Source organism: Nyctibius grandis, chromosome 5, assembly GCF_013368605.1.
Source record: "Nyctibius grandis isolate bNycGra1 chromosome 5, bNycGra1.pri, whole genome shotgun sequence".
Classification (NCBI taxonomy): domain Eukaryota; kingdom Metazoa; phylum Chordata; class Aves; order Nyctibiiformes; family Nyctibiidae; genus Nyctibius; species Nyctibius grandis.
In genome coordinates, this window is record NC_090662.1 from 26435529 (window position 1) to 26457559 (window position 22031).

Here is a 22031-nt window from a genome sequence, read left to right on the forward strand (position 1 = left end):
GCATCTACTAGCAAAACCACACAGAAGCAACATGATTAAAGAAGTGCTAACACATCAGAGACAGTCTGATGCAACAGAGAAGCCCCAGGTCTGGACACATCCGCCAGGTGAAGGCTGACCTTCGATGGGCTCTCACTCTTCAGCCTCCTGGAGGGCAGCAGCAGCAGAACAGGACTGGCAGGACACAACCAGCCCTGACACACCACAGGGCTGCAGTAAGGATCTGTGAGCCCCAGCACAACCCCAACGAGAACCAAGGTGCAGCTCATGCCACCTTAGGGTTGTTATATGCCGGATACAGAATTAAAAGAAAAAAAAGGAAAGAAAAACTACATGAAAGTTATTAAGTCACCCATCAAGATCCAAGCTGCAATTGCTGCGGAATTGTGTTACATATTTGCCAGCTCTTCATTGACCTATTGTGAGTAAACTACTGATCTCAAGCCAGCACTTAGAGGGCGAGTATGTACATCGTACTTAGCACTTACAGTAGAAAGGGTGGATTTTGAATGCATTTGCCCGTGCTCCCCTCCGCTCAGTAAGGACGAGGCTTCCTGGTCAGCACCATGCTGGTCAGGGTGGGAGGTCAGTCACGCTGCAAACAAGAACTGATGTTTCCAAGCCAGAGCAAGATTTCTGTTGTTAAGGAAATGTGCCCTAACAACAGACTTGCAGATCGCAGCACGGAAAGAACATGTTTTTCTTTTTCTTTTTCTTTTTCTAACTGGTGAAGTTCTTGAGCTTTATGGTGACTGATTAATGGCTGAACAAAGATTTCATTACATTGATTTTAAAAACTGTCAGGAAACTTAGAGAAAGGAATAAACATTCCTTTTAATACCTGGGGATAAATCAAAATGAACTTATTTATGCCACTTACGGTTATTGCTGGGTGTAAAACTCAGAAGTCACACCTCTGCTGAGGTATAAACCAAGCAAAGAGAATAAAAAGAGCGTTTCAACAAACCCTGCACTATACAATTTTGAAGACAAGCTTTGATTCAAGTCTAGAAGCTAGCTGGGCTGAGGAAAGAAAAATGTTTTCCTCTAATTTGCAGAGCAGCTGCAGAGCTGTTCCACAGTTACTGCAGGCAACGACCAATAAATAAGTATTAAGAGGAGAGAGAGGATGCCTCAAATTCCAGTATGTTGTTTGGTCCGTCTTCTCCACAGTCCTGAAAAGGAGTGTGATACAGTCCCATGTTTCAGGCCACAAAGGAATTGTAGAGGAGCTAGATCTTCCCATAAATGATTTCAAAGTTAAACCGTAACTGCTCGTATCTTACCCCAGCATACTGAAAGTATGATTCTACACCCAAAGCAAAATCAGTGTTATCCTTTGCTGAGAAAAACGGAAGGGCACAACTTACTTTCCTTCAAGTAAACAATCTGAGGTCAAAAATGAATAGAAAAGATACGGCAAACAGCAAGACACACGTAACAGGCACTAGAGAGAGAGAAAAAGTTCTAGCCGGCACCCAAGACAGCATTTGTGCAAGAAATGAAAGAACTTATTGTCCCACGGCATTGGTTCTCAGGCTCCAGCCTGCTCACTGGTGGTGAGGATGCTCTGCTGCGCAGCTGGCCCACAAGAGGACTCTTCCTACTGACACTACGCTTCCACATCCATACGGAATTAGCAGAGGCTTTCCTGACTAATTAAAATAAAACCTAATTGTCAGCTTTGCAACTTCTGTGTCTACTTCATGTCCTTCTGTAACTGAAATCTACAGGATATAAATTCAATATAGAGAAAAAAAACACCATAGACTCCAGATCTCCTTTCTTCCACTCTATCAATCACTTGCCTGAAACAGAGAATATAAAATCTGAGAAAGGAAATGCAATGACTGAGTCTGAAATGAGCCGTAACTTAATAGATGATTCAGCTACCTCCAGAGCAGCCTGATTCCTAAACATTTAAAGGTTCAGTGCACAGAGAGTAGAAGTGAATGAACCTCTTGTCAGTAAAATAATATGTTATTTGCCATCAATTCAGTAATGATGAAAACGCAGCCCTCTTCGATGAGGTCTCTGTTGAGAAAAACAACGTGGTTTACCTAAAAAAGAGAACTTTTGTCTTCACAGCTCAAAACCCACTTCCAACCACAGACAGTTCCTTTTTTCGGTTACCACAAGCGGTTTTGCAGTAAGTGGACTGGTGTTTTCTACAGGCCCAACGAAAAAGAGTGTTCAGGGAAACAAGCCTTTCTTCCCTCTTGTTCATTCTCAGGCTTCCCTGTTGACGTACCCCTCCCGTGCGGTGACAGTAATCACATGCTCTCGCTCCTGATCTCCCCCAGTCATGCTTACGTGGTCACTGCAGCGAGGTTTGCACTTGTCCCAGGCTGCTCCACTTGTCACTGAGTAACATTAGATGGAAGAGAGAGGGTAGGAAACTTTTTTCTACAGAGACACGCGTTCTCCTTTAAGCCTGCTTGTTCTTTGGTGTAATCAGCTGTCTCTTCATCTTATCGAAAATAAGAAAACCAAACTGTGTGACCTAAATTCAGCACTGGGACAAAATAAAGATCTGGGAAATGCAGTGACACTACTAAAAAAAAAATCCTTGGAGAACTAACTACTTCTTGCATTTAGATAATTCAGCCTTTGACAAAACCTTTAAAATATATTATTATTCATAACGCTAGAAAAATGAACTTTAAGTAGAAAAGTTTTCCTCACCTTTTTACTCCATTTTCAATTGCAGAATGTTATTTCTGAAATTGTGTGACTATTTAAACTCTGAAACTCAAAGTATGAAAGTATGAAAAATTACTGTAGAGGTCCACATTTAAAGACAAAATTCAGAGATACATATTTTCTGTCAGAGATAAGTCTGACAAAGATAATAAAAACTGTTTATTAAATAAGCATTTATAGTACAAACCTTTAAATCATTACACTTGCTTATACTGATACACATTGTGTCACTTTGAATGTATTTCAGTACCTTGGTGCTATGAGCTGGTATCCTGAAATGGAAAAAAACAAAAGCAGAGCAGCTTCCCATAAGACTCACAGACATCAGCAGTGGGTAACACAGCTTGAACCCTGAGGACTACAGTGAGAAATTCAGAGGAAAGCCTCAGATAAACAATGACAGCAATTTCCCTAAGAGAGGTCAGAAAGAGCACTGCAATTTCTTCAAAATATAGACACGTAATTCTAGCTGGTGGCTTTCCTTGAGAGAACTTTGCTTGAAATTGGACGTTTTATACAGCAATAAGAGATCTTTGCTGATATTACCACAATCATAAATATCAAAGGCAAAAATCTATTTTTCAGTGGGTTCCTTATCACCAGGTACTGATATTTCCATTTCCCTTCAGGACTCCCTGCTTCTTTGCCATGATACAAAGACAGAAACAGCTTTTGCATAATTAACGAAACACATGGTCTGAAAATAGCCCTTTTTTCTTCCCTTTCCTGCCTACCCCCACTAAAAAAGCAAACAAAATCCTAACAATAGAGCCTGAAGGTTAAAGGGCCCTTATGAATAGCTACCAGCCAGCTGGTCTGAGAACAGTATGAAGCAAAATGTATCACCCATAATACCCAGAACTCTCTTTGAATGGCAAGACCTACACAATAAGAACGAACAGTTAAAGTTAACAGAAAGAAATGAGAAAAAAAATGAAGGAACATAAGTGGTCAGAGAGGTGCGGACAGTACCAGCATGTACCCATCGAAGGTGTAGTGTATTTTTAGCTATGTACACCGTGACCACACACAGAGGCATGTAAATTTCCTTGAAATGGCTTTGGCTATAAAACAATTGTTTGTTTTATGAAATAATAATAAAAGAAAACAAAATACCCAGTGTCTTGTAAAGTACTTCCATGTGTTTTATCTTTTTACATACATTTTCAACGACCAAAATGCTGCCAATGTTCTTTAGCTAAAATATTTCTCCTTCCACTAAAACATGCACTTACTTACACAAGAAATGAATGAAAACTGAAGAACCTAGGATTGCTGAAAAGTACTTTGGAAGCATTGGTTCCTACTGTTTTTCCTTTACAGCAAAGGCCCAAGCCATTTCTGCGAGATCTGCAGATTGAGGACTCCTGTATATGCATATGTTTTACATTATTTTTATGTTGGAAGCTCAGGATTTTCCACCATATTCTCCCTTTCTTACACTTTTGGACACAGTTACAAGCTCATAAGTACAGGGAAAAGGGCCTATAAGCAGAGCAGAAGGGGTTGCCATCTGTTCCCGCCTTATCTTTTGAAAGATATGAAGAGAAGTCAGTACAGCTTCATACAAAGACTTGTGTTCATAGGTTTTCCTCCTGTGCTTCTTCAGTTCTTTCCTACAATACAAAGAAAGTAAATCACCATGGGAGGATTGCTTTAGCACCTTCCAGATGGACAATGAATTTATCAGAGGATGTGAAGCCAACACATTCTTCACCTAAAACCAGAGAAAACTAGCAAGGTGCTCACTTTGACATCTGCTTTTCACCTTTGCACGTGACAAGCATGAGCTTTTCTTCTGTGCAGGTGAAAGCCAGCTCGGCACAAGGCAGCTGGCCTCTGGATCTTCAGGCTTTGAAAGGTCTTCAGCCTCCATCCCAGCTAGTTGCTGTCACATGGAGAAAAGCAGGGGGAAGAGACATCTAGCTGACAAAGGCTGCTGATTGTATACATGATTTCTCCTCAGCAGCTGACCTTCGGAGAGGCTGAAGTACCTACTACTATTTTTAGGTATTTCACCCCAAACTGTAGCAGCCTGCGTTCGCAGCGCGATGGCTGACACCCCCACCCCCGCGCACAGCCAGGCCACCCTCGCCCCTGCACCCCAGGGCGGCGTGAACCACCCGCCCCACGCAACGCGGCGGGGAATAACGCCACCTCCGTCACTAAAGGTGAAACGATTTGCGAGTTACAAATTAAATCAAGTTTCACTAAACATTTTAAGGGCTTCCAACACGCCCTCGTTCCCTCGCCGCCGAACCCCTGCGTGAGGCCTGGCCACCCCCCGCGCTCGCTCGGTAACGAGCTTCAGTTCAGGCAACGCCGCCGTTAATAGATTTAACGGACGCCCCCACGGACCCGGCCTCCCCCCGGCCCAGGGCGGCCCCTCGCCCGCAGCACGCCCGGTTTGCTCCCCCTCACACCCTGCCCCGGCGGCTCCCACGGCCTCCGGGACAGCACCGCACCGGTCCCCGCTGTGCGGCCCCATCCCGCCCGGTCCCATCCGGGGCAGGCGGCGGCGGGGTCGGCGGCGACCGTTTCTTCCTCTTCTTCTTCTTCCTCCTCCGGCCTGGCAGGTATCGCGCGGGAGGGAGCGGCGGCGGCGCTGGCCAGCGGGCTGCTGCGACGCGGCCCGGGCCGCGCCGGTCCGGCGGGGCGGGAGCGGAAGGCGGTGCCCCCCGCCCCTCCCCGCACGGCGCATGGTCGCGGCGGCAGCGCACTTGGCGGCCTCCCCCCTGGCTGCCGCGCGCCGTGGTCTCGCCCGCCCCCGCTGCCATGTTGGATCGTGCGGCCGCCGGAGCCGGGCCGGAGTTGGAAGTTTAGCGTCTCTCGGAGGGGCGGGCGCGACTGGCCGCCGGCGCGGAGCAGTACCGGCGCTACTGCCCCTCTCTGCCGCGCTCCCTCCGCGGGCCGCCGGCAGTTGGCAGAGGCCCCGCCGCCGCTCTCCATCTCCCTCGTTCCCTGGCCCCGAGAGGGAGGCTCCGCGATGCGGCTGCTGTGAGGCCGCGGCGGCAGCGGAGAAGGAGGAGGGGGCCGCGGGCGCCGACGGTCGCAGGGCGGCGAGGGCAGCGCCGGGCCGGCCGCGGCCATGAGCGGCAACCCGCAGCAGCAGCCCCCGCAGCCGCGGCGGGTCACCAATGTGGGCTCCCTACTGCTCACCCCGCAGGAGAACGAGAGTCTCTTCGGCTTCCTCGGCAAGAAATGCGTGGTGAGTGCCGGCCCGCGGCGGCGGGGAGGCAGGGAGGGAGGGGGCGGCCCGCGGCGCTCCCGTTCCGGGGACCCGGAGCCCGTCCCCATCCCGGGCGCGGAGGGCCGGGGGCCGGGGCGGGCAGGGGGCGTGTGAGGACAGGCCGGCCGGGGCGCTGGGGAGTTGAGAGCTTCGGAAGTTTCGGCCGGCCCCGCCCGGCCCGCTCCGCAGCTTCGTCCCGACGCCCGGGCGGGGGGCGGCCTCCGCAGGCCTCGCTCGCTGCCCGCCTGGCCTGCAGCACCCCGGGCGGTGGGAGCGGAGCGGGGGTGCTGGGGGCAATGAATGGCGGCGGCCGCGGCCCGCAGCGGGGCTCGCGGGGCCCCTTGGGCGGCCCGGCCCGGCGGGGCTGCCTGCCCCGAGCGGCGGGCCCGGCCTCGGCTCCTCCGCCGTGCCGGCTCCTGCCGGAGCTGCGCGCACCGGGGCGGCTCCGGGACCACCTCGAGCGCTGCTGTGGGCTCCGTCCTTCCGCGCTCCCTACTCCATCAGCACTGAGCGGCCGGGGGGGGCTCAGCCCTGCCCTGCAGCTGACCCGTGCGCTGCAGGGGGAACGGGCCGGCAAGGGAGCAGCTGTGGGGCTCGGTGGAATCAGTTCCAATTGCTCGGGGAGGCTGGGACGAGCCGCCGGTGCACCTGCGGTACAACAAAGCGATGTTGACGAAGTTGCAGGAAGGCTCGTATCAGTGTTAGGCCTGCCTTGGATTTAGTCTGTACTTTTCCTAGCCTAAACAACAGGTTCGTGTGCTCAGATGCGACTCAAATACTGCATCTTTTCCTGTTTTTATATATGTGTGTATATATATATATGTGTGTGTGTATATATATATATAAAGCAGCATAATGGTTAAAAGAAGCAGCCTTGTAGTAAATGTGTTACCGAGTATATCAGTAAGTTCTTCATTTTCAGAATGCCTTCTTGCTTGTTAATACAAAACTGTATTAAAACTGTACTTATCTGTATTAAAGAACTACTTGAAGGCTTCAAAAGTTAACCACTTCCGTTAGAAAAGAAGCAGCTTTTAGAAAAATCATATTTCTGAAAAAATGAAAAAAAAAATGCTGCTTTTTAAAGAAAAAATACCATTTGGAAGCCATTGAAAATTGTGTTACCTGGCTGTCTTCTGATGCTTTGTGTCCAGTGCCCAGCATACTAATGTCAGGCACTGTGCATCTTGCTGTACCGCCATGAACAGTATTTCATTAACTTAAAATTGTGATTTAAAGCAGGATATCCGTGCAGTCATAATGGTTCCACATAACTCTTTGGACTTTGAAATGGTATTGTTGATCAAACTGACTGTTGCAAGGAAAGCATAAGATGTAGTAACTGAAGAGGAAGTAGGTGATATTTACATTGGGGTGGGTTAAATAAGATGCTGCCACAGTAACTAAGTTAAATGGGTCAGAAGGTGTGACTGTAAAACGTGTTTTTTGAAAAGTAACAAATTTGTAAAAAATACCTTCAATTAATAGAACTACTTTCAGGCACACATTTCATATGTTTAGCTCCTTTGCAAAAACAGTAAAACGTTTCTCTAAATTTAAAGAATAGTGCATGAATTTGTGTGTGTAAATTGATTTCCAGTTTGGTTTTCTACAACTTGGATTTTCTTGTCAAGTGAACACGCTCTTTGGTTTTGTTACGCTCCGCTCTAACACTCACCTACTCAAGTTCTCAACTTTTCTGCATAAATAGCATGTTGAAAGCAGACTTTAGAGGTAAATATCTTCACAGTATCTGGGTGTCATGCGATTTCTGACAAGCTGATAGCTTCATAGACATGACTTGCTTTGTATTTTTCTTGAAACTACACATTCTTATGGTTTACACTTAAGACTTTCCAACTGAGGTTTTTCTAGTTGTGGCCCGTTCGCTTCCTCTTTTCCCCCAGCCCTGTATGTTCTCTAGGTCAAACATGGGCTCATCTTGCTATAATTGAGGGTCTTTGCTCAATCTTGAGGACTTGAGTGTTGAAGGTCTAGAGATAATTTAACCAGGCTTTTTTGGCTTACTGTGGCATGAGCCAAAAATGGTGACAATTCGGAAACTAATTCATGGACAGATTGAACACCTCTGTCCCTTGGAGGGCAGTGTCAGAGAAGTGGAGTGGGCACCTGGAGATGGTGTCTGACTTGAATCCACAGTGTCTGTCTGTCAGACCTTCTAGCCTGACTCAGTGTTGGCATGTTACACTGATAAATGCCTTTTTGCTGTAAGGTACATGATATTTGATCTCTTAATATCCATGTTTGAATTATTCATTAGTGAAACTTCAGACTGTAAATGCTACTTTTTAAGAAAGGAAAATCTTGCGAGTTTCATGGGATGCTACAAGCTTGCTTTTTCATCAGCTGACTTGACTGTCCTGCCTGGCTGCTGCAGGTGGTGTTTCTGTCAGCGTAGGGCATGGATATGCTGCTGAATGTGATGTGCGTCTGCCGCATAGACATAATTTTAGGTTATGTTTGACTTGACCTTCTGTTTACAACACTAGTGAAAAGAATGCCAGAGGAACAGTTGAGACATTTGACTATAATCCTGAATGCTCTTTTTGTAGTAATAATTTATAGCGCTCTTATGGAGGGCATAGTGCTGATATCAGTCCTGAGGGGCTTGGTTGAGAAAGCATGTGGCTCTCTGGACCTGATTTATTTCAACAGTCTTTCCTTTGGCTCTGTTTTTGACTGATAACAAGGCAGCTACTTTGAAATAATATTGAGGATTCAACTATTTGATTTTTGTTCTATGGAAAAGCAAAGGAATTTATCAAGTAGCTTAATTTTGATTGAGTACTCACAACCTATGAACTCCAATACTGATATAATTCAATGGCATCTTAAGTAATGATGACTGGTAAACACAAAAATTACCCGGCAGTGGGGGAAGTGGTGAAGAGCCATCACTCTGTGTGTGTTGCGGAGGCTGATACCATTTTCTGGACTACTAATGATACTTTGGGAATCTCATTGACTAGTAGGCAAATTATGTACAGAAGGTTACTGATTTTTTTTTTTATTCCCTTTTTTTCCCTCCGCTTGCTGAGCTGTGAAATCCGTATCTGAATCTATAAGCAATTAAAATACCTTTGTCCACGACAGATCAAGTTTTCAAAACCAAGCCACTGGCTAATAGTCAAAGCTGCAGCTATAGTTAATTTGGTTGAAATATGAATCCAAATGTAGAACTACTTGTAGTAGGTATCCAGCATAAGGTAGCCCTTTAGGTTTTTCATTCTTGCTTAGGCACATAACTAATTTTCATTCAGGAACATGACATTTGTTATCTAGGTCAGGTGTAAAATGTACTATCTGTAGAAATTTTTCAATACATATTTTTATCATAATGTAGAAATAAAAGTCTATATAAACTCATGCTAAAGTGACCTATGAGATTACTTTTGTGCATATTAATGAAATATTTTTGTGGTTATGCCAAACTTGGAAGTTTTTGCTTAAGTCTGCTCTAGTTATAAATCAGTCACTTTAATTTTGTCCTAAGGAATAAGAATGAGTTTTGTAAGGAAAAGTAGATGCTAGGTGTCCCATTAATAATTTTTAATAAAGAAAGTACTTTTATTTTGCGTGATTAATATTGGCCAGTAATGTCACAGATGAAAAACTAGTTTATTCTGTAGAAATAACCTTGTATGTGTGAGAGGCCTTAGGAAAGAAAACATGAGAAGTGGGTAATGGAGTATGGATACTTTACACTGCTTAGAAGTGGGACTTAACACTTGGGTGCAATGAGTAAGGCTAGCAATAGGTTGTTATGTGTAAGGTCTTGCCATGGTTGATATGGTAAACAGGAACTGGTAAAGAATGCAAAAAGAGAAGCAAACTAAGAAAACTGTTTTGGGTGCTTTTAAAGTGCATGTGACCAGAATAAGATTGTATGTCAGAGCCAAAGGACAAATTACAGTAATAGTTGAGATAAAACAAAATAAACCCCTGAATGGCAGTTATAGCTCTTAATTGGTAAGAATTAAAGGTTTTATCAAGAAAGGACTTTTAAGATTACTTGTGCGTGTGAAAACAGCATGAACTAAGACTTGAAGGTGGACTACAGGTCTGAGTAATGGGCAACTGCATGTGGCTGAGAAGTGTTGGGACTCTTTGGTTTGAGTTTATGCTGCAGGCTGTACATCCAAAAAAGGTTAAGATTGTAGTTTGAAAAGGAGTTATCTCTTCAACAGGTAGGAAGAACTGAGTCATCAGTTCAGTGGTGGTTGTCTCATCTTTGCATGTGTTTTTGAATGAGATGCAGAGGGAGAAGATAAAGTGTAAAGGATAGGGTCTTGTGGAACAGAAGAATATTGAGAGTTATGCTTGGATTTCTTTTGAGGTCTGTCCTGTTCTATCAAAAGACATGTAACATCTTCAGATGCCTCACTGGTATTCACTGGAGTCATGTCCCTAAACAACTTGTCAGCAATAATCTTCCCTTCTAGAGGGAATTATGTTGTTTTTTGACAGTTCCTCTGAACCAAACCTGTGCCTACAAAACTGATTTTCACAGAAATGGGTCAGATCAGACTCTTGAGAGCAAGTGGCTTAGCCGTCATCCTCAAACTGCCTCCATGTATCTACAGTAGAGTTACTTATCATAAAGTGTTTCTCATGTTTGTTTTCCTCTCAGCTTGCTATTAAGCTGAGGTAGTGAACTATGCTGTAAACAGATCCTTTACCCATGGATGAGAAATGTTTTGAGACCATGTGAACACTCTGCAAGGCAATGTATCTTGTAGCTGTATGTATTTGAGACAAAGCATCAATTCACAAAGTGTGAGACTTGGTTCAGGAGTAACAGACAGAAACTTAGGTGTTAAAATCCCATCGCTGTCAGTAGAAATCACTGACTGTTGTCTGTTCAACTTACCTTTAGATAGAAACTTAAAATTATCAGCTGAATTTCTGTCTTTGCTTCAGTGACTGTAGTGGTTACTCTCACCTGACCGTGCTTATAGCTAATGTGTTAGACACATAAACTTGTGTCTTGACATGCAAGGTGAGCCCTACTACATATTTCAGTCACTATATCTCTGTTATGAAGCGTTACATGTTGCTAAACAGAAGGTGATCTCGTAATACAGGCCTGGAACAAGTACCTGGATCTATTAAGGCTTCAGTGCTCTTGCATTCCCTTCTGAGCTACTTTGTAGATTTTTTCTCTGTTTTGGAGGTTGTCAAGTGCCAGAAGTCTCTGAGCATCTCTGTGGTTAATCAGCTGGTCAAGTATACCGCTCATACTCCTGATAATGTGCTCTGGAATCCTGTAGTGTGCAGACGCAACAGGATGAAAACAATTTGTAGTCACAAGCTGGTGTGTTGTAACTTACCAGCTCTTCACAGCTAAGAATCAGGTGGAGGAATTTAGAAGAGCAAGGTTTTAATGTAGGATTCAGATGAACAGTCATGTTTTGACTACAAGGTTTCTACCAAGATGTTTGGATACCCCTTGTTTAGGAGAACAGCTAAGGAAGAGGTAGTTTCTTCTTAGCAGAGTTTACTATTTCATGCAAATACATAAATGGCAAGACTCTACTTCGTTCTTCCTTTAATAGAGAATTGATGTGATTTCTCCACATTATCTGATCATAATTATCGATTTGAATCTGTTATCACTAAAATGTTTCCTCTGTGCATGTTTCTTCTGGGGTTCTCAAGGGTTTAGTATAAGCCCAATTTGTAGCAAGTAGAGTGTGTAAGATCCATCTTAAAACATGAAATTTCAGGGTAAAAAGGTAATAACAGAGAATGTTCTAACTTTAGATCTCGAATATCTTCTTTCGTCGGAATTCTGGTACTTCTGCTGGAAAAAAACTTCCCTGTCTTTTCTGTGGAGTGTTTTATGACCTTTATTGCTCTACTGTTAGTGTGTCTAGTAGTGCTGGAATTAAGAACTTGTTTACTACTGTCATTGGTAAGTAGTGGCTGCAGGTGCCAGCAATGGCAGCAATTGCCACTGGCAGGTCCTAGCTCAGTGGTGGAATGGATGGAGTGAAGCATTGAAGTGGCTTCTATACGGTAAGTGAGTGTCATCAGGAACTTTGAAGTCATTCATTGACCTTTTATAGGCAGAGCTGTCTGCAGTGGAGATGGGGTTTGGTGAGCTTTTAAGGGCTCAGTTTGTCGGAAAAAGTTTGCTGTTCACTTAAAGCCATGTGGTAAGATTTATGGTGTCCTCTCTTCCAGTGCACATGTTTCATAGGCTCGTCTCTTGAGGAATCTTTGTAGTACAGAACTAAAACTTAGTTTAGTGCAGGAGACTTACGGTTTCATGACCTAATACCTAGATAATAAAATACAGCAAGTAACAAAAATGTGTCATGGGCACTAGACAGAGTTGCTTATTAGTAGGTTAGGGTACAATTTCCTCAAGAAAGGTTGGCGTTATGTGTTCCTTGGGCACAGAGGGATTTTTATTGGCCAGTTTGTTTTCCTTGTAACAGTAAATTATACCAAGTTGATTTAGTGGAACTAAAAGAGTATCTTCATGGGTGGTTTTAAACAGCCCACTCTACCAGGGCATGACTCAGTCAGATGCTGTACAAGATAGTTTTGTTTCTCAACATATTTGCTTGCTTACACTGCCACACTAACTTCTGTGGTTTCCAGACATGTTTATACCTGGATAACCAGTAAAGTGGTCACAGTAGGTATGCAGTTACCTTCAGGGACAGTTGCAGTTGCATTCGAAGATCCTGAAGTGTGCTGTGATCTTCACATGACAGGAGCAGTGTACTAGAAGGGCCAAATGGAAAAAGAAGAGATGTAATGTAGACAATCAGAGGGACACTTCTTAAGAAGCTGCTTACTTGCTTAATTCTTCAAATTCAGTAGTGTATTACCAGCTACCCATGAGTTAAAGGTAGACAATTTTCCTGACACCTCTTGGTGTTTATGCAGTGAGTGACACTTTAGGCATCTCAAGTTAGAATGCCTGTGTTAAGAATATATGATTCTGGAAGAAGGTCATTAAATGAATTGCTCAGTTCCTGTAGACTTAATGTTCTGTGGAGAAGATCATTGCTGGCAAGGAAACTGTTGCTGCAGAGCTCCATGACATACTGGCAGATTTACAGATTGCAGCTCACCTTAGGCACTTGCTTTCATACATGCATCCCCAACTTGGTGAGACTATTTTCTCCTCACTCTAAGGCAACTTTTTTTCTGTTAAGTTTTCTGAGAAACAGTGTTAATGCATTTTCCAGTTCTCCAGTGTGTGTCTAGCTTAAAGCTGATGTATCACGTTAAGACTTGCTAATCAAGGTCATAAGTGTTTCCATTTCCGTAAGATGGTTTCACACACCATTTTCCCCTTCAGAACTTTATTTGTAATTCAGAATTCCCCTGTATTCATCTCATTTCCCTTCAAAGTGAATGTGTTATTTTGCCTTTATCTTCCCTTATTAGTTAGCCACTATGCAGCATCAGAGTGGTATAGTTATATGGGAACGTATCTGTGCTCACCAAGCATATTTTATATGCGGGGGTACTGTGCCTGCAATCTGAGAAACACTGACCTAAGAAAAGAACATGTGGCTTTCTCCTCTTTGAAAAGCTAAGAACACTGTATTTCATTATTTGAACTCCTAACTATGGAAAGATAACTCTTGCCTCTAAGATTGCAAACACTTCTAAAAAATGCATTTACTTCAAGTGTTATAAATGACGGGTTTCCCAAAAGTTAGCCAGCACTTGGTGAGATTATTTACAGGAAAGGTTAAGTTAAAATATGGATTCCTAAATAACATTCTCTGAGTATTAAGTAACAAGGCCTAGTACTTGTCTTGCTGTCTGGGCTGAAGAACAGCAAGAATATTTGAATAGGGGAATTTGGCACTAAATTGTAAATGCTTTCTCCCCACTCAAGGTGACAGCCAAGAGATTTATTTATCTGTATTTGATTTGTGGGTAAGAAAAGAAATGAGTCTTAGTTTGTTGTATTAATATCTTTCTACGTTAAGAGATAAAGTAAGAGATGTTTTACAGCCTTCTTAGTACATTTTATAACAGAAGCAGTAATTTATTGACTTAAAAAGAATGTTAGTTTCCACTTAGAAAATAAAGCTTTAAGATTTTTATACAACAGATTACTGTAAAGTTGGTAATGATATTTTAGGAATCAATTTAACCACTATTTCTTTTGTAAGCCCCATCCTGCTGATTTGCTTTAAAGTCCTGCACAGTGACCTCTGTCCTCTGAATCTTGTGTCTCAGCTTTCATCAGGGTCTCCTTGCACTCTCTTATCGCATATGCTCTTTTTTTAACAAGTTTTCTGTCCTTTTGTCCCAGCAAAAGGGTTTCCCCCCTTTATTTCCTCTTTCCCCCTTGTATGTCAAGTGCTTCCAGGATCTTCCTTTCTCCCTTCAGCCCGTGCATCCATAAGCTGCAAAAAGATCTCCAGGTAGAACTGTCTCTCCTCCTCGCCATTCTTCCCTCCACTCCCTTACCCCCCTACTTCTCAGCTCCACAAGTGCTTTGTTCTTGCTGATGAACTTTGTGTCTCATCAGACATGTAGTCCTACCAATACCCAGAGCTGGGATAAACACTGCTTGTATTCTTCTAACTCAACAGAGCATTGCACGAGAAAAGAGATGAGGAGACAGTCTCCATGCCAGCCAGCTGTTTGCTGCTGCATACAGAGTGCACTTCAGCCTGAGATACGGCCATTAGACATTTCTCTCCTATTTCATCTCCACTGGCCCAAACCCATTGTTGATGTTGCTATAGAAAAGAGAACTTGTGGTGGATAAGAGAGGGGGAAGCAAAAAACAGAGTATGATATTCCTCAGGCTTCTTGCATTGCTCCACTCTCCACTGCTGCTTCTCCAGGGAGGACCAGACTCTGCAGTTCGTAAGCTGCTATATTAAGAAACTGCATACTGGAAGATACAGCTTCAGCAACTCTGCAGGCTCAGATTTGAAACCGCAGAATTGCTTAGTCCTGCTTTGAGTGAACTGTAAGTTATTTCCTGCTCCTCTAGCCATGTGACAGCTCTCTGAGCACAGCTAAGATGTGGTCATTCTTTGTAAGTAGACATTTTTTTCCTTTACTCCCCCTCAGTCAGCCAAAGCAAATAGAAACATCACTTGGCTTATGACACTAAATATACACAAAGGCATCCAAATAGACTTCTCTCTGTAAAACTGTGCTTGATTTTTGTGGTTAACTGAAAAGCGGAAGAAAACTATGAGCATCCTGTAGTGGTATGTGTTCTGTGCAATACCACAGGCAAAAGCTTCCCCTGGCATTTGCAAAGAAGGAAGCAGTAGTTTCTGATAAATAAAATGCAGAGCTGTTTTTTTTTAATTTGCCTTTAGTCTGTAGTTAAGAGTATCTCAGGTATGAAATGCATTTTATAACTGGGCACACAATTATTAGCGTTTATATTTTTAGTTACCTGGTAATTTAAGAGTTGCAAAAAAAAATCTAGGTTTGGGGCTTAATTTTGTGCAATTTTATATCAACCAGTATTTTTAGCCATACAATAGGTGGTGTCTTTTTGACCTTTCTTAAACCATGTTGGCCTCTAACTGTTATACTGCACTGTTAGCACTGTTCGCAGTTTGTGTAGCTGGAACTTTAAAACTATACAAGGTTTTACAATGTCATTGCAACAAAAAATGCTGGTTGCACTTGATCTCTAGAACTCAGCAGTGATTCAGTAAACCACTTATCTATTTTAAAACATAATTTTTTTGAGTTTTGTCTCTGAGAGATTTGTCCATATCATATTCAGATGCCAGTATTTGTACACTTGAGAGACTGTTACAACGTCTGCGTCTCTACACAGAGCATGCCCTTCCTCGCCTTAGTTCAAGTGTTTGCAGGATGCAACACACCTAGTTGTGTTATGGTTTTGTTTGATAGGATGAATGGAGATGGATTTAGTGCTAATGTTTCTCTAGAAGATGTAGATCCTATTCCATGTCATGGTTTTCATGTCATCTTTTTATGTCACTTAGGAGGTCTCTCTTTCAGTGCTTCAGTTCTTCATTGGGACTTTTCCTTAATGGTCTCTTTGAACATGTCTGGTCTTTGCTGCCTGTGAACAATGAATCCTCTCTGTTCCTCTGCCCTCTGTTCATATTGTTTAGATGAGGGTTGCTTATTGAACAAGTGTTCCTGCTGCTGCTCCAGGCTTCGCACTGTATAACCAAGGGGTCCACCCCTCACACTGGCCATACCTGTCTGGACCATACCTTTCTGTCCCCAATAACCAGAACTGACAGGCTCAAAATGTGAGATACCCACCCAGGGTACATTGAAGCTTAGTGACAGAAGGACGCATCTTGTCCTTCCTCTCACCTTTGGTCTGCCAGCCAGCTGTGCTAACATATTGATGCTAACAAAGTTAAGTAGGTTAGTAGCATGAACTTAGTCACTGTTTTGTGACTGTCCGTGGTGTTTAATTTCTTGGCACACTTCCTGGCACAGGTTTGGGTAATGCTAGCAAGTACTCACCCAAATTAATGAGCATGGCTTTGGGAACAGAATGGTGTAAACACAGCTCCTAATAGACAGTATGGGTAGGGCCATCCTTACCCAATTTGTGTTGTATTGGGAAGAGCGAGAGAGAGATTCTCTGTGCAGATACGCATTCTGCTGTACCACTTGCCATTGGATCCAGAAAGTGCCCCTGGTACTAGTCACAAACATTTGCGCAAGCAGTGAAAGCTGCCAGGAGACAAAAGCAACTGTAGTGCTCAGGGTGGGGAAATGTAAGTGAGCTATCTGTTCTAGCGTTGTAGTAGCATGTATATCCCAGAATAAAGGTCAGCTTTGCTGCTGTTCTCATAGCTGTCCTCTTTGACATGAAGCCAGAGTCAAACCTAGTTTTCCTGCCAGCCACAAAATTCAATCTTGTCTCTGCTCCTAGAAATTCCTTTTGGAAACCTGAAAAAATGCAGGTGACTAGAAGTTTCCAGCAGATGAAAGTGTGCCTGTGCATGTAGCAACCTACTGCAGTAGACAAATTATCAAGTGCATCTAACATCCTGTGAACACAAGCTCATAAGGCTCCTGATCCTCTTCTCCAATTTCAGGAGAAAAAAAAAAAATTGCCTTCTGGTAAGGAGACCTGGCTAACTTCTAGCCATGCTTCTACAGACTGCATTAGGTACAGCAGGGGTGACCTTAAGGGCTGCTGTATTTGCTTAGTGTACTTCTTGATTACAGAGCACTGGCCTACCAAGAAAATGAATTCCTGTCTTGAGCTTTCTTTCCTGATGAGTAGTTTGTAAGTAATTTAAGAGAAGTTCTGCGCATCTTCAGGGATTCCAGGGATGTGCTGAGGTCTCTTGGAATCTTCCCTGCAGCTGCATTTTGGAGCATTTTAGCAGGTTTCTGTCAGTTCAGACACAACAATTTGTTTTCCCCTTCAGCTCCAGAGACAGTTCTAGGGAGTGATGTAGTATAATTAATGATAGTTTAATCATCACATACTCTGTCTGCTGTGGCATCTCGCCTTAATAATTTTGCTCTGTCTGGGGTGTAAAGGTGTGAGCTCAGGAACCTTTTCAGTTCAGTCTTCCACATCCCCTAGTTCTGTTAGATAGTGTTTAGATACCTCAGTTCTGTAGACACTTGCCTGAAGTTTTTATTTTTTTTTTCTCTAGTATCCTGTGATCTCCTCTTCCCCCTCAAGCCATATTTTTTTTCCAATGTCTGTTTTTATAAGTCAGCACTGACAGGAACTGGACCCCTGGTGATGCTTGGTGCTGTACAAGCAGTTCTTTCACAGCAGGTAGTCATTGCTTCAGAGCAGAAGGGAGATTACAATCCATCATGGATTTAGAAGCTGAGTGCTTTTAGTCTTAATTTCAGGACGGTGACTTGCATGTCAATTCTGGCCACGATAATTGCTCTAGCAATGAAATGACGCAGTACCGATATCTGTATCACTGGAAATAACTTCTCCAAGGTCGCCACATAAAGACAATATCACTATGATGCAGGTCTGAATTAGCAAAGGGCACTATGTAGCTGGCTTATTCCAAATAAACAAACCAGCCTTAAGTAAGGATGTCTGCCATGCATCATCAAGGCCGTTTTTTCACTTCAGATGCTTTGGGCATTTCATTGAAGTGCAACATGGTGCCCTGTTATGTCAGAGGAACCTGGTCCTGAAGTGATGTGACTGACATGTCACTTCTTTGACTCTGGGATTCTTCAGAGGACTGTGGTGTTTGTCACAGAACTGAGGGTTTTACACGGGAATTGGCAGATGTAGAGATCTTAGTTCCACATCAGCTAGTGTAAGTTCTGTATCATTGCACATCACATGATGGATGGCAGAGGCTACCTTCTGAAGGATGCACTTTTGAATAACAAATGTTCTACAGGACACTTTAATTGATGAAGTTGGCTAGCCTTTCAATTTGTTCTGTAAATCTGCTTCATCTGACAGCGGCGGCAGCAGCGAAAGCGGCGGCAGCGACTTGAGGTTAGTGCGGGGGCGAGGGCGACATCGGGCTTAACCGGGCGGTTTTCGTACTCTGGGCCCCCCCTGAGCCCCCCGCGAGCATCAGCCCCGAGCTGCTTCCCCCCCACCCCGGACCCGGACCCGGAGGTTCCCGGCAACGAATCAGGAGAGGAGGGGGCGTAGCCGGAGGCACCGCGGAGGCACTGCGGGCGATTTAAGCGATTTAAACGCACCACCCCCTGTGATCGGGTGATAAAAAGTCTCCTGGAGGGCAGGGACTAGTCCCTGGCCAGGGGGAAAGGGAGACTCAGCTGTGACTGGGTGTGTCCCAGGGCAGGAGAGGCTGCAGCCATTTGCAACTCGTTGGGAAGGGTGCTGACTCCCTCCCAGTGCACAAGGCGAGGAAGGTGCCAAGGAGCTGTGAACCAGGGGTGTCACCAACAGGTATTTCCCAGCTCAGTGAAAGAACAATGGTATCTACGTGGTGGAAGAAGACCAAAATGGATGTGGGAACCCAGACAGAGCTTCCACGGAAGGAGGCGATGGTGCAGGTTGCCGGCTGCAGGGAATGCTACAGCGTCTCTGTGGTGTCAGGGGGCTGTGTGCACTGTGAGCAGGTAGATGATCTGCTCGGCCGAGCGGCACAGCTGCAAAGCCAGGTTGAAAGGCTTCAAGCCGAAGTAGAAAGGCTTAGGAGCATTCGGGAGGCTGAAATGGAGATAGACTGGTGGAGCCAGGCTTTGCCCTCCCTGCAACAAAAATGGGAGCACCTACCGGAGAGCTCCCAGGATCGAGGGACCCCTGTACTCTGCCCCTCTCAGGTGGAAAACAATAACCTAGAGGAGAGGAGTGAGTGGAGGCAAGTCTATGGCCGTGGCAAAAGGCGAGTGCCCTCCTTGTCTACCTTGCCTCCACAGGTGCCTCTGAGCAATAGATATGAAGCCCTAGTGGAATACAGCCAGTCCAATGGGGATGTGGTGGAGAGGCAACCTATATCAGAGGTCCCACCACAGTCAGAAAAACCTGACAGGCGTATAGCTACCTCCTCCACAAGGAAGAAGAGGAGAGTTTTAGTGGTTGGAGACTCCTTCCTAAAGGGATCTGAGGGCCCAATATGCAGAGCTGACTCCCATCACAGGGAGGTCTGCAGTCTGCCTGGAGCCCGAATCAGGGATATCACCAGGCAACTCCCCAACCTGGTGAAGGCCACAGACTACTACCCCCTGCTGATCTTCCAGGCAGGTGGGGAAGAAGCTGCATCCCGTAGTCTGAGGGGGATGAAGAAAGACTACAAGGCCCTAGGACGGTTGGTGAAAGAGTCTGGGGCACAAGTTGTTTTCTCCTCCCTCCTTCCATTTTCAGGTGATGACGTGGGATGGAATAGTAGGATTCTCTCTATTAATGCCTGGCTACGAGACTGGTGCTACAGGCAGGGCTTTGGGTTCTTTGATAATGCCTGGTTTTATAAGACAACAGGCGTGACCGTAATACATGGGAAAGGTTTATGTCGTAGGGGCAAAAGGGTTCTGGGGCAGGAATTAGCAGGGCTCATTCGGAGAGCTTTAAACTAGATTCGAAGGGGGATGGGGTAGTAGCTGGGCTTGCACCACTGAGGCAACGCTCTAGTGTTGAGGTAGACCAGGAGGCCTCCCATCCCCCTAGGGTGAAATTGGTGTGCTCAGCTCGCTCCCTGAAATGCCTGTACACCAATGCACGCAGCATGGGGAATAAACAGGAGGAGTTAGAAATCCGTGTTCGGTCGGGGGGCTATGATCTAGTGGCAATTACAGAGACTTGGTGGGATGCCTCGCATGACTGGAATGTGGTCATGGATGGCTATGTCCTGTTCAGGAAAGACAGGCCAGTAAGGAGAGGTGGTGGAGTTGCTCTTTATGTGAGTGAGCAGCTAGAATGTATTGAGTTCTGTCCAGGGGTGGATCAGGAGCGAGTTGAGAGTTTGTGGGTGCGAATTAAGGGGCAGGCTGGCAGGGGTGATACTGTTGTGGGTGTCTATTACAGGCCACCGGATCAGGATGAGGAGGGTGATGAGGCCTTCTACAGGCAGCTGAGAGCAGTCTCGCAATTACAGGGCCTGGTTGTTGTGGGGGATTTCAACTACCCTGATATTTGCTGGGAGGCCTACTCAGCCAGCCATCCTCAGTCCAGGAGGTTCCTCCAGTGCATTGATGATAACTTTCTGATGCAAATGGTGGATGAGCCAACTAGGAGAGGAGCGCTGCTGGATCTTATCCTCACTAACAAGGAGGGTCTGGTTGAAGAGGTGAAGGTTGAGGGCAGCCTTGGTTGTAGTGACCATGAGATGGTAGAGTTCAGGATCTCATGTGGCAGGAACAGAATAGCTAGCAGAATCACAACCCTGAACTTCAGGAGGGCCAACTTTGGCCTTTTCAAGCAATTGCTAGGGGAAATCCCAAGGGACAGGGTACTAGAAGGTAAGGGGGCCCAAGACAGTTGGTTAGCATTCAAGGACTGCTTCTTCCGAGCTCAATATCAGAGCATCCCAGCAGGTAGGAAGTCAAGGAAGGGTACCAGGAGACCTGCATGGTTAAACAGGGAACTGCTGGGCAAACTCAAGTGGAAGAAGAGGGTGTACAGATCATGGAAGGAGGGGCTGGCCACTTGGGAGGTATATAAGTCTGTTGTCAGAGGATGTAGGGAGGCAACTAGGAAAGCTAAGGCCTCCTTGGAATTAAACCTTGCAAGAGAGGTCAAGGACAACAGAAAGGGCTTCTTCAAATACATTGCAGGTAAAGCCAACACTAGAGGCAATGTAGGCCCACTGATGAATGAGGTGGGGGCCCTGGAGACAGAGGATAAAAAGAAGGCGGAGTTACTGAATGCCTTCTTTGCCTCTGTCTATACTGCTGGAGGCTGTCCTGAGGAGCCCCGGACCCCTGCGGCCTCAGAAGAAGTCAGGATAGAGGAGGAATCTGTCTTGGTAGATGAGGGCTGGGTCAGGGACCAATTAAGCAACCTGGACGTCCATAAATCCATGGGCCCTGATGGGATGCACCCGCGGGTGCTGAGGGAGCTGGCAGAAGTCATTGCTAGGCCACTCTCCATCATCTTTGCTAAGTCGTGGGCAACGGTAGAGGTGCCTGAGGACTGGAGGAAAGCGAATGTCACTCCAGTCTTCAAAAAGGGCAAGAAGGAGGACCCGGGTAACTATAGACCGGTCAGCCTCACCTCCATCCCCGGAAAGGTGATGGAACAACTTGTCCTTGGTGCTGTCTCTAGGCACATCAAGGATAGGGGGATCATTAGGGGCACTCAGCATGGCTTCACCAAGGGGAAGTCATGCTCAACCAACTTGATAGCCTTTTATGAGGATGTTACCCGGTGGATAGATGATGGCAAAGCTGTGGATGTGGTCTATCTCGATTTCAGTAAAGCGTTTGACACAGTCTCACACAGCATCCTCGCAGCTAAACTGAGGAAGTGTGGTCTGGATGATTGGGTAGTGAGGTGGATTGTGAACTAGCTGAAGGAAAGAAGCCAGAGAGTGGTGGTCAATGGGACAGAGTCCAGTTGGAGGTCTGTGTCTAGCGGAGTCCCTCAAGGGTCGGTACTGGGACCAGTTCTATTCAATATATTCATTAATGACTTGGATGAGGGAATAGAGTGCACTGTCAG

The 22031-nt window shown here is 45.2% G+C and overlaps 1 protein-coding gene and 1 long non-coding RNA gene across 3 annotated transcripts in view; one reads left to right on the forward strand and one right to left on the reverse strand.

The window, feature by feature from the left end:
• Positions 1–3827: 3827 nt before the first annotated feature.
• Positions 3828–5369, reverse strand: LOC137663582 (uncharacterized). Its single transcript, XR_011048207.1, has 3 exons — positions 5169–5369; positions 4453–4591; positions 3828–4319 (listed from the first exon to the last, which is right to left on the reverse strand). It is a non-coding gene; the product is annotated as an uncharacterized lncRNA (long non-coding RNA).
• A 16-nt stretch (positions 5370–5385) lies between these two features.
• The window catches only part of WASL (WASP like actin nucleation promoting factor), a 57545-nt gene continuing 40899 nt past the window's right edge, over positions 5386–22031 (forward strand). The window contains exon 1 of one of the 2 annotated variants that reach the window (XM_068400979.1): positions 5386–5911. In XM_068400979.1, the coding sequence (XP_068257080.1) occupies positions 5792–5911 (120 nt within the window). In that variant the 5' untranslated portion in view covers positions 5386–5791. The remainder of the gene's footprint in view (positions 5912–22031) is intronic. The other variant, XM_068400980.1, reaches the window with a different exon arrangement.